Raw genomic sequence first — 13,179 nt, 5'->3', positions numbered from 1 at the left:
ACTGTATATTTTTCCAAATTAATCTAAGAAAATAACAAAAGGCTATAGTGCAAACATGTTGAATGTCTCATGGCTCCTGTTAACGTACATTTAGAATTTATATAATGATATACGTAGAGGTATACAGTGCCTAGAAAGGCTCCATAGAATATTTTAAAAGATTTATCATATACTTATTCCTTTTTAATCAAGATTTATTTAAAACAGTGTTGATTTGTTTTATATAATACGTGATAAATATCGGCAATATTATTGGGGAGCCCCCCCCCCCCCTTCCAAGGTTTCTACTGCCTGATGTTTAACTTCGTTGGATCGGGGATGTAGATCGTAACATGATTTACTTTTCGTCTCTTCAAATCTTTAGTCCGTATGGTGGCATATTTCTGCCCCATGTGTGCAAGTTATTTTTCTGTCAAATATGTCGACATGCAAGATAAATATGTTGACATGCAAGACAGTTATGTCAACATGCAACATAACTATGTTGACATGCAAGAAAATTGCAATTAAATAAGAATTATAAAAAATCCTTAAAAAATCTCAAATATTGCCCACATGTGACTTCCAATATGCTAGATGCTACTTATTTATGTCGACATGGAAGTTAATTATTTTGACATGCGAAATAAATATGTTGTCATACAAGTTATTTATGTCAACATGCAACTTAGGTATGTTATCATGCTACTTATTTTTGTCAACATGCAACTTATTTATGTCAACATGCAACTTAGCTATGTCAACATGCAATTTGTTTATGTCAACATGCAACTTAGTTATGTAGACATGCGAGATAAATATGTTGACATGCAACTTAGTTATGTTGAGTATAGCGGATATATATATAATTTTAAAAAAGTAAATATCCAAAAATGAAATCACAAATCGATGTAAATGTCTGAAGACCTAGGAATGGCGAAAACGTTTACAGTGAATATGATCGATTTGTGATTTCATTTTGGATATGTACTTTTTTAAATATGATCGACTTTCAAAATGATAAGATTTTGAATTAAATGATTAAATTTAAATGCAAAAGAAATTATGTGATACACAATTTGAACATTTGTGCAATGAGGCACGGTTCTGGGTTTTTTTTTTTTTTTGTTTTTTTTTTCGGTTTTATTGGTCGGTAAAATTGAAGTTGATTTTAATGATCGAAAATTTATTCAAGTAAATGTTGCAGTTTAAATTATTTTCTATAATATGAGGTGGACAACAAAGTATAAATTGAATTTCCTTTGATAAAATGTCCTGGCGATTCAGAAACGTGACCGTAGATTATTAAACGTTTTTAGGGCACCTCTCTGCGGGAGACCTATAGTAAATAGTGTGTCCGTCCGTCCATCTGTTCGTCCGAGGTCTCTTTTGAAGGGTGGGCAGTGACCTTGAACTATGTTTCAAGGTCTAAGGTTAAGGTCATAGCAGAACTGTATCTGAAAAATGCATGTAAACATAAATAAGTTGCATGTCGACATAAATACGTTGCATGTCAACATATTTATCTTGCATGTCAACATAACCAAGTTGCATGTCGACATAAATAAGTTGCGTGTCAACATATTTATCTCGCATGTTAACATAAATAAAATGCATGTTGACATAAATAAGTAGCACCTAGCATGTTGGATGTCACATGTGGGCGATATTTGAGATTTTTGAAGATTTTTTATAATTTTTATTTGATTGCAATTTTCTTGCATGTCAACATAGTTATGTTGCATGTTGACATAACTATCTTGCATCTCAACATATTTATCTTGTATGTCGACATATTTGATAGAAAAATAACTTGCACACATGGGGCAGAAATATGCCACCATAAGTCCGGTTTGGTCAACCCAGAGCTTATTTTTTTTAATTCCTGAAAGGGGGTTAAAATGGAAAGAAAAGCATGCAATAAAACGTCGCTTAATAGCTATTCAACGACTGCAGAAAGCTATAAACATTCCCTTGTATTGGAAGCTTACAGGGATCCATGGTCGCCAGTACAATTTTAACATTTACTGATTTTTATTAGATCTCTATCATTTTACAGGGATCCAAGTTTATAACAGATTTTAAAGCAGATTAATACCATGTATGCATTGATTACCGGAGGAATGGGATGGCAAATTACAAATGACCTTGACCTATATCCACTTAGAATATCTAGCTTTATACACTGTAATTAAGTTTAATATGGTCAAGATTGACAAGAATTAGTATAAACATTCCATAGATATCATGTCCCTCCTTTTTAAAAGAGATGATGGTCGATATTATTGTAATGGTTTGGGCCGTGGATATCGGCCTGTTTAGCTCAGTCGGTAGAGCACATGGCTTGTGATGCAGGGGTCCCAGGTTTGATTCCCGGTCCAGCCATTCATTTTGTCCTTTCCTGTTAAAATTGTTAAAATACACGACGATTGCAATTTTCTTGCATGTCAACATAGTTATGTTGCATGTTGACATAACTATCTTGCATCTCAACATATTTATCTTGTATGTCGACATATTTGATAGAAAAATAACTTGCACACAAGGGGCAGAAATATGCCACCATAAGTCCGGTTTGGTCAGAAAAGTCGGTAAATGTACAAATCTCGTGGGATTTCAGGGACAAACGTAACGTAAACAGTATGTTGAATGTCGATGAACAAATCGTAAGAAAATACAAATGAAATATTTTATTGTTGTGGACTTTATATACATCAAGAGTAGGAATGACAACGATATCAATTTATATCTATATTGTTGATCGTATGTATCTATTTATCGTATGCTACATCTAAATACAATATACATGCCTCGGAAATGTCGTATTTTTTATTAATGGATGATAATTTTAGGGTTCTCGCTCTCTTACATATGTCCTTTAGTTCTTCCATTCTTTAATTGGAATGACAAATACATTTAACATTAAAAATTGGATTGTGATTGGCATGTTTTGTATTATCCGCAACGCCATGCTGTCCCTGTCAGACGACCAAACGCGCCTCTAATTTTGAAGAGTTCACTAATGGAAATATAACGTATTAAACAATATATTTAAAAATTCATATCAGTTTTCACGATCATAAGTGAAAAGTGAAAAAAATTCACACTTGAACTCGATATCTCTGATACAAGGGATAAGTCGTAAGTGATTTGGCAGTCCAAACTAATTTGTTTAATTATGTATCTCGCAGACTCGGAAATCTTGAAGTTCCCGTTGAGTTCGAGATAACGAAGTTTGACTTTATAAATATATCTAGGAGAAATACTAGCATCAAATACTTCCATATCAGTATGCAGAGATTGGTGAAAGTCTACGAACATTTTATAATTTGACAAACTCTTAAAATTTGTGAAACTTTTTCATTCGATGAAAATTTGTAGGCAATGTTTTTTGTCTGAATCGTACGCGAGTTCAGAATAAACATAGATCTATCTATATTCATTTATCAGGAGTCTTTCACATTTTTTTTTTCTATATACATGTAGATAAAAAATAAACACGTGCATTAGGCCAAAATAAAAAATACCTTTGTTTCCCCTAACGCGACCGACCCACTTAAATCGCGCCGACTGAAAATTTTTTTAATAAGATTATTCAAATATTTTTTTTTATTGTTTATCAACTTTATAAAATACGATTTTATCAAAATTTGTTTTTATCAGAATGGCGGCTTTTGTTCTACTCTGATTTGGCGCCCACAACATGTGCTCACAAAGGGTTAGTTCGTGTTATAAAACAATGGCGACGTATCAATCTTATCATATATCTTTAACTTATTAGAATCCTACATTCTTGAAACATTTCGTGAATTGAATATATCATGACTAAAGAGTGTTTCGATGGTATTTACATGTGTCTACTAAAATTAACGTACATTTGTCCAAAATCTTGTACGTGAAAAGAAGAAAACACTTGCTGTGGTGTTCAACTCGACATTTAGATATATCGACGACATATTGTCAATTAACAATGGCTATTTTCATTCTTATGTCGATACGATATATCCTGGTGAACTTGAGATAAAAGATACCACAGAGTCTGACACATCTGTTTCATATTTGGATATTTTACTTGAAAAAGACGTTAATGGTAATCTAACAACCAAGCTTTATGATAAACGTGATGACTTTAACTTTTCAATCGTCAACTTCCCTTACTTATGCAGCAATATACCTTCATCGCCTGCATACGGGGTATATATCTCTCAGTTGATTCGATACGCAAGAGCATGCTCTACGTATGTACAATTTCTAAAACGAGGTAAATTATTGACAAATAAGTTGATGAAACAAGAATATCAGCTGTCTCGTTTAAAGTCATCATTTCGTAAGTTCTATGGTCGATACAATGACCTTGTCAGCAAATACAATTTATCATTGAGTCAAATGCTGACTGACGTTTTTGATACTAATTGTTAGGCCATTATTTACACACTGAATTGTCAGCGGATTTTTCCGTTATTTCCCGATCATGACAAGGAGCACACGGCGGGTGTGACCTGTCGGCAGGGGATGCTCACTCCTCCATGGCACCTGATCCCACCTCTGATGTTTGGAGGTCCGTGTTTGCTCTGCTCCTATTTTGTATTGTATAATGGACTTTTGAGCTTGAATACTGTTCGTTATCTCCATATATTTCATGTACGTAGTAAGCATGGCAAAGTCTGCCTCAAGAGCAGATGAGCGGCCCACCTTGTGTATACATATCAATAAACTTCACTGGATTTCATTCATTTGGATCTAATAAACAGTTCATGTATGATCCTATTTTTACTATATGGGACCATAGCAGTTGTAAATATGTCTTTGTATAATTATTTCATCTTGATAAATATAATTCAGATGTCGTTTCTTCATTCCTTTTATTTATGGGTTAAACTTCGCGACTTTTAACAATAGATATATGGCATTTTAATCATTTTTAGATATGGTTTGGTTGAATTAAATATTGTTTATACATGTACACTCTTTCCAAATAGTGTAGAAATCTTTAAAATTAGCTTATGGTACAGCCTCCTGAGAGGTCCAACGTATTTTTCTTTAGTTAGGCCCTTGAAAATAGGTTGTTTCTTTACTTTATAATCCCTTTAAAATTGTTTGTCCGACAACATTTGAATATCTACCTGGTGGAGGGCTCCAAATTTAGATTTTACTCGGCACCTATGGTCATTGATCATTAAGCATCAGTAAGGGATCTTTTTGATGCCAACATCTATACTACGGTCTCATTCGACTGACCAGTCTCCACATCCCACATCGGGACCTGTGACTTAGAATAAGCTCCTAAATTACGTCCTGACTCTAAAACAAAACACTCTATAATCACTGCGCCGAGCGAAGCCCTTGACATTTTGCCTGTGTAAGCACTTGAAGATGATAGACTGGTAGGTTTGAAAAATATACTCGGATGTCCGATGGTTGAGTATTTGCGAATCTTGTCCTTTTGTAAATATTCGATTTCAATAAATTTACACTGGCCTGAGATATTTCACAAGTTCAAATGAATAATATTTTTGAATTAATTTACCATACTTGTTGCTTTTGAATTTCATTTGTATGGTATTCAGTTTAAAAATCGGTTTCTTTCGTTTTTTCTTATTTAAAAAGATATTATTTAATTTTTCAGAATGCATTTTCATAACTGCTGTCAGAAAAAAAATAATTTACCTACCTACCGACCCAACTTTAGATTTTAGGGTCGGGTTAGGGGAAACAAAGATATTTTTAATGGCCTTAGTTTTATGCTTAAAATGCACAAAACTAGACAGTTAAAACCTGTGTCTTTATATTTCAATCTTTCAATTATTTCTGAATTCTGGTGCTTTCAGTAGTATATACAAAGGCTACTAGATTTGTTAGTGTTTATACATAATTATATATCAAGTAAATAGCAAGAAACATGGGTTTACTATGTAGCAGAGATCTTTGTCAATGTGCGATAAAAAGAGAATGTCTATAACTCACGAACCGGCCTTGTGGAATGATAAGAGACACGTACATAGCAGTCCGTTATCCAGACCAGAGTTCCTCAGTCTTAATTTTTACAGCTATGGAGTTATTCATCGTCCTTCTCGCTATTGGATTCGTCAGTGAGTATATTTGCCAATATAATACTTTCTGTCAAAATCGATGGCAGAAGGTATTTTTGTGTTTTTCGCTTTCCTATCGTATGGATAAAAAGAACGTTTAAGCATTAATACAAAGTATGGTAAGTTTTAGCTCTACTGGCCAGAAACCAGAAGAGATTATGCGATAGTAAGGTGTCCGTCGCCCGTTCGCCTGTCTGTCTGTCCGTATGTAAACTTTCTTTTCGAAATCTGATCTGACTCCCTACAGTTTTGGTCTAATATCAATATTACTTAGTACACAAGTAGACTACACTATGATACATAATTCTGAATATCGGATTTAGATTTCGATGAACGGTGTTGTCATGGTTACTAAAAATAGAAGTTTTTGTGAAATACTTTCAAAACGCTACTCCTCCTACATATTTCTCTAATTTCAATATAACTTGGCGCACATTTAGACTAAACTATGATATATAATATAATCTGATTGCAATATATCTTGCCACAAAAAGAGACTAAAATCAAGGATCATTATTCTATATTAGTATATTGCTTTACATAGTTTCAAGTGCTTACTTTTCTCATCCTTTGTTATAAGTACAAATCAGTAGAACTACACTCTCGTTAGAGACTTCTGGTTGTTAAAACTATCAATGAATTTTCACTATCTAGTTTCGTTCCTTATTTTATTATCACTTCTTCATTTAAAAGGGTATTTGGTACATGTAAGGCTCGGTTCGCATGATTTGATGCCACAGCCTTTGAATATATTGAAAGTTATTTGTAGATATAAAATATGAAATCTTGGAATAAATTAATCAGTTGTCATTTAAAAACAACATGCCGGGAAATAGTCATATCCACGGATTAAGAATTGAGCAAATGTTTAATATTTGACACTCTGAATTACATTTCGTTCAAGTTGGTAGACCGAGTATGTGTCAACGCTAGGAACATATTCAGCAGGGTCACGTGGTTCTTAATCAAAAACAAAGTAATCCCTTATAAAAGATGCAGACTATTCTTATCTGGGAGAGGAGGATATTGCCGATAGATAATGAAAACATTTGACAATTGTGTAAGGTACTCGTGTAAGAAATTTCATAAATAGAAGTCTGGAGAAATATACTTTTTAAGTACTGATGGTGAGGGCTACGTCATAGGTAGCACTGACCGGAAGTTTCGGATAAAGTATTGCCTATTGACAAAAAACTTTAATTTATCTAATGATACATGTAATAATATATCACATGCATGAAATACAAGGAGCAATTATATTAAATACGTTGAAGAACTGAATATGCTTTTTTAAATTGTTAACTCTTCATAAAAAATAACTGTTGAGTATTTCAATAGCTACTAGTATTTCAAAAACGTCAGTTGCAAGTAATAGTTCTTAGGCTGACAGCAGAGGATAAATATGAGAGAAATACTGATCGAGAAGTAATCGGGGTCTTATAGGCGTAATAACAAGTCCAACAGTTGCATTATTGACTATATTGTATATCACTATTGAAAAATATTTACAGAGGTACAAGCAGTCGTAAGTCCTCTTTGCCTTAGGCCTATATATACTTATTTAATTTTGGGCTATTAATTTATTCAAGCATTCTTGTCTTTTTTGTTTTTTTTTTCAGAACCCACCAATGAACCTCTATAAGAAACTTAAAACAATCAATAATAATGATGAGAATTGATTAAATTCTGAAAAGTTCTTATAAAACACAACCAGCTACTTCCAGTGTACCGTTCAGAAGGGATTTTTTTAGATCAATTTTTAATGCAGTTTGTGTACTGGTTCAATTTCAATAAAGTCTTATGCCTTCAGTGAAAGCTATATCATGAGATATTGTTAAACACTGCTCAGACTTCGTGTCTTATTGTAGCTATTTGGGAAATCCCTTTGCCTAATTTCCGTACTTTGAAAATGCAATTTTTTTTACTTAAAGTTTCCTTACTACAGAAGAATTTTATCTGCTTTTTCAATACTTTTATTTTTGTACCATTCCCTATTTTCTGTTGAGTACTTTCAGTAATTTGATTTCGTACGACAGGTGCCCAGCACGGTCATGGAAACGGGCATAATTACCAGCCAGACTCCCAGACTCACATAGACGCCGAGATACAGGGACTGGACGCCCACTTTGGCAGACATCAATGTCTAGACCTCCTGTTAGTGGACTGCCAACATCACACCAGTAGTGGAAACGAGATGGTGTGCGGAAGTAACGGGGTTACCTACCCTGATCAGTAAGTGATAAAGGGTAACCAAGACTTTGTGGGACCAAGATCAGAGTCTTTGGGACCCTGATCAAAAATGCAAAAGGTGAAGATAACGAACGGCAATCATTCTCATGAATCCAGTATGTGACAGAGGTGTAAAAATGGTAAAATAAGACTTTATGGGACCCAGCCGACCTTTTTAAAAACAAGAGGCCAAAGGGCCTTTTTAAAAACCGTCACCTGAGTATACACTGTAAAGGAGCCGTAAAAATTTAATAAAAGCAAAACTAAACTGATATATTGCCCAAAAGCTAGAGAAACAGGATGATCAGGGATCAATAAAATAGTCTAGTACTCAGTAACAAATCGTAAAGTAGATCTATTGTCCTCTCTTGGTCTTTGAAGAACATTTAGTGTACAGAGATAAGGTATTTTTGTCTCATTTTATTTCTCTAGGTAGAGTACAAATACCCCTACAAGATCCATAGAGCCCTGCCAAGCACCAGAAAGCTTGATCCAAAATTTCACAAATCTGTTAAACATTTCCTTGCTTATTTCAACTTTGTACTCTGTTTGCCTCCGAGATACCCAGGAGCAGAAAAGAAAATTTTCAAAGCATGAATGCATTTTCACTATATGTATAATCAATAGAGGCCCACCTTTAGACCAGCCCCTGACCCAAGGGCCATAATTTCACAAGTTTGGAAGAGGCACCCCTGCTCACCATAACTATTCATTTAGTTTATTTGCGTATTTCCCAGGAGCAGAGAAAAATTAAAGCATTTCCACTATATACTAGTAGTTAATAGACCCCTCCCCCCCCCCCCCCGCTCAACTGAATCCCTGACCCTGGGAACACAAATTTCAAGATTTTGAAAGAAGCACCCTAGCTCATCATAACCATGCAATTAGTTTGTCTACTATATACCCAGTGGCAGAGATGAAGGTCAAGATCGATCTAGTAGATGAGTTTAGCCTGTTTTTGGTGCTAAATCCATTATGAAGTCATAATGGATTTAAACTTAATTTTTCCCGTACTTTACTGCTGTAATAGAATTATGTAGAAAGTAGAGATCAATCAGATCCAAAAAACGGGGGGGGGGGGGGGAACCTGTGAGCAATATTGATGCATTTTTTTCTGAGATGGGAAAAAAACTTTTTTTTCCACATTTTATAGAAATGACAGTTTAAGATATTTTTTTTCGTTGAGTGTATCTAAAAATTAGGTCCCGAAAAACCTTATTTTACCAAGCTATATTTGTAAAGGATCAGTAATAAAAGAACTCATTTCTAAAATTTGAAAAATTTGTAGGTACCTTACATTTACTAGATCTTGACCTTAAGATTTTTAAAGAATAAATGAATTTTCACTATATTATTCATAAGAGCCCCTAGCTCATATAAATATGATTTTCACTACAATATTCATAGAGCCCATCCTAACAGAAGAACTCCTAACCTAGGGGCCATGAATTTTACAATTTTTGAAGAGTAACCCTTGCTTGATAATGACCACATGCTTATTTTGTTTACTTTTTATATAGTGTGAGAGAAGCTTTTTGAAGAATTTATACATTTTCACTTTATGTTTAATAGTTCCCCATCTTATATCCAGACTCATTGCTTATTATAACCATGCCAACATTTTGATTCCTTGGTGTTCAGGAGTAAAGAAAATATTTTGAAAATTACATTGATTTGATTTTTTGCCCCACCCCAGGGCATAGAGGTAGAGCAGGGAATAGGAAATTGATAATTTTTTGTTTTCCTCTCGCCATAAAGATGTTCTATACCAAAACTGGTTGCAATTATTCAAATGTTTACGAGTAGATGCTAAAAATGTTCAGAAGTTTACGACCGACGGTAGGACGGACGACGGCAGACGAGAACAGATAGCAATAGGTCACGTGAATTGACAATTGATTACCGCGCGTTAGCGCAGGTGACCTAAAAGTCTAGCCATAAATTTCATTGAAAGTGAAAACTTACGAAAAAGCTTAAATAAAATACTTAGAAAAATCTTAAGTGCAAAGAATTCTTTTTTGAAATTGAGTTTAGATTTATCTCCAGAAAGATAGACTGTAACTACAAAAGATATTTTGTTTTTGGTTATAATGTCAATTTGGGTGAAAGGAAAGCAGGGTACATGTATTATTTGAGTTAGCAACAACCTTTCTCAAAGGCTTCTTAGATAACCTACATTCTCAAATTGGTAGGTAACAAACTTGAGGATCTTAAAAAAATATTTACATTTGCCAATATATTTCCTTATATGACAATACAAATTAAACTGACATTCAATTATAGGATTTGACCACGTGACCAACTTCATGTCATATCCCAATGAAACTCTAAAAAATGATATCTTATTTCTTAGTTGAAAGCCATTCCACTAAGATTAGATATCTACTTGAAGGACGCGAACGTCTGAGTTCTCTGTATATTATTTGCCTTACTCTGTCTATCGTATATACTTTATAATGTGATATTTTTTTTTATCTTTCAGTTGTAAGTATGTGCACGCCGCCTGCATGTTCGAAAATCTGAGGGTTGCTCATACTGGTCCATGTTCCTCCACCACCGCCGGCGCCACCAATCCAGCTGCCACTGTAGCCACCACTGTACCTGTAGTTGGAAGTTCGGGCGCTGTCAGTCAATCCACGATGCCGCCGACAACCACACAGAGCCCGGAAGCCATCGCCTTCCAAAACATTTTCTGTAAAAATAAAGATTCCATCAACTGCCCCACCGTAGTGACGCCACTGTGTGGATCTGATGGCGTCATATACAATAGCAGGTAAAAACTTGTTAATAATGGACAGAGTTGGACTCCACTGAGTCTGAGTGGTTCTGATGGCGTCCATACAATAGCAGGTAAAAAACTTGTTAATAACGGACAGAGTGGGGCTCCACTGTGTGGATCTGATGGCGTTCATACAATAGCAGGTAAAAACTTGGGACTCCACTGAGTAGCTCTGATGGCGTCCATATAATAGCAGGTAAAAAAAATGTTTATAACCGACACCGTGGGACTCCACTGTGTCGTCTTCTGTAGCCGGTAGAATTGCACATAATACCTTATTTTAACGACACCGTGGGGAATCCATTGTGTACAGAGAAACTTGGACACCGAGGGACTACGTAAGTAGGTGGAATTATACAAAAAATATGTTTATTACATACAACGTGGGAGCACACCGTGTCGTCTTCAAAAGCAGGTGAAATTATACAGGAAAAAGTTTTGTTTTTTTTTTAATAACGGACAGCATCAAGAATTCACACTGTGTACATGCCATCTTCAATAGCAATGAAAATGTACAGAAAACCTTGTTTGTAGCCCCATAGTACAACAATAGTAGGTAAAGTTATACAGATAAATAGTTTATAATGGACACCCTATTTATTCCATTGCTTGGTTCTGATGTTGCGACGTCTTTAAAACAGGTATCGTCATAAAAAAGTTGTTTACTACGGCCAAACATCTTGGTGATTTTACTGTGTGGATCTGATGGCGTGTCTTCATTTATTTTCTAAATTTGTCACATGTCAGCGCCTCGCTGTGATAATCACGCTGTATATTTTATATTCTACAGTTGTCACGTGTCCCTGTGATAATCACAGTTCACACTGTATATCTAATTTGTATATCTTATTTGTTGTCACGTGATAGTCACATGATAATCACGTATATTTTATTTTCTACAGCTGTCACGTGATAGTCACCGTGTATATTTTCTACAGTTGTCATGTGATAGTCCCTTGATAATCACGTTGTATATTTTATTTTCTACAGTTGTCCCGTGAGAGTCACGTGATAATCACGTTGTATATTTTATTTTCTACAGCTGTCACGTGATAGTCACACTGTATATTTTCTATAGTTGTCACGTGATAGTCCCTTGATAACCACGTTATATATTTTATTTTCTACAGCTGTCACGTGATAGTCACGTGATAATCAGGTTGTATATTTTATTTTCTACAGCTGTCACGTGTCCAAGGCTCGTTGTGATAACCACTCTTTACAGACTGTAGATGGCAGTAATTGTGGACTCTCGACTCCCGTGTCTGTGGCTCCAGTTGTCGGATAGACTCAGTAAACTCACAATTTATACTCCAGAGTGGACTCAATAAAAAGATTTATACTCAAAACTTCCGGGGTTTTTTTTCCAATTAGAAATAACAACAAAATACCCTAAAGTGTCTGGTCTATGGAATAATGAACCACAAAAGGAGTGTCCAGTTACATTAGGATAACATCGTCTTATATTCCTTGTCCGTATCGTTGATCATCTATATATGATGAAAAGTAATATTTTTGTTTCCCGATCATGACAAGGAGCACACGGCGGGTGTGACCGGTCGGCAGGGGATGCTCACTCCTCCATTGCACCTGATCCCAGCTCTAAATTTTGAGGTCCGTATTTGCTCTGATCCAAATTCGCATTGTTTCATTGGACTTTCGAGATAGAATACTGTCCGTTATCTTCATATTTCATCGATAAAATGTATTGTTTCAAGCTTGTTTTAGAATAGAATAATTAAACTTCGGGACTTTGATTAAGTATATAAAAGATCATGTCCGTTTTCATCTTAAGTATAATAAACCCTTATAAGTGTACGAAAGTCATGTCACGCAAAAGAACGTCACTGAAATAATTACAAAGGCCCATGCGCCATAATACTCACGTGAGTAGCAAAATATTTCTTAATAAATAAAGCCATAAAATCAAAGTTCATGACTTCAACATTTATAATTAACAGTATATAGAGATTAATGACAATAAATTCTTATTCAGTGTAATTTTCTTTATGAAATCCATAAGTAATCTACAGCATTCAATATCCTATAAAACACACGAAACCTTGTCACTGCGCGGTAGAATACAAAGTAGGAACTATATGC

At 34.8% G+C, this 13,179-nt stretch overlaps 1 protein-coding gene across 1 annotated transcript; it reads left to right on the top strand.

Annotated features, from left to right (window-relative positions):
- Window positions 1-5,980: 5,980 nt before the first annotated feature.
- Window positions 5,981-12,412, top strand: LOC133202064 (agrin-like). Its single transcript, XM_061337849.1, has 4 exons — window positions 5,981-6,068; window positions 8,105-8,300; window positions 10,780-11,070; window positions 12,259-12,412. Exons 1-4 carry the CDS (start codon window positions 6,029-6,031, stop codon window positions 12,362-12,364), a joined length of 633 nt encoding a protein of 210 aa, XP_061193833.1. The 5' UTR covers window positions 5,981-6,028; the 3' UTR covers window positions 12,365-12,412.
- Window positions 12,413-13,179: the final 767 nt, after the last annotated feature.

Source organism: Saccostrea echinata, unplaced genomic scaffold (genome assembly GCF_033153115.1).
Source record: "Saccostrea echinata isolate AGI-Se365-2 ecotype Australia unplaced genomic scaffold, CSIRO_AGI_Sech_v1 ptg000046l, whole genome shotgun sequence".
NCBI classification, from domain to species: Eukaryota; Metazoa; Mollusca; class Bivalvia; order Ostreida; family Ostreidae; genus Saccostrea; species Saccostrea echinata.
The sequence above is the reverse complement of the archived record's forward strand: the minus strand, read 5'-3'. Positions and strand labels throughout refer to the sequence as shown.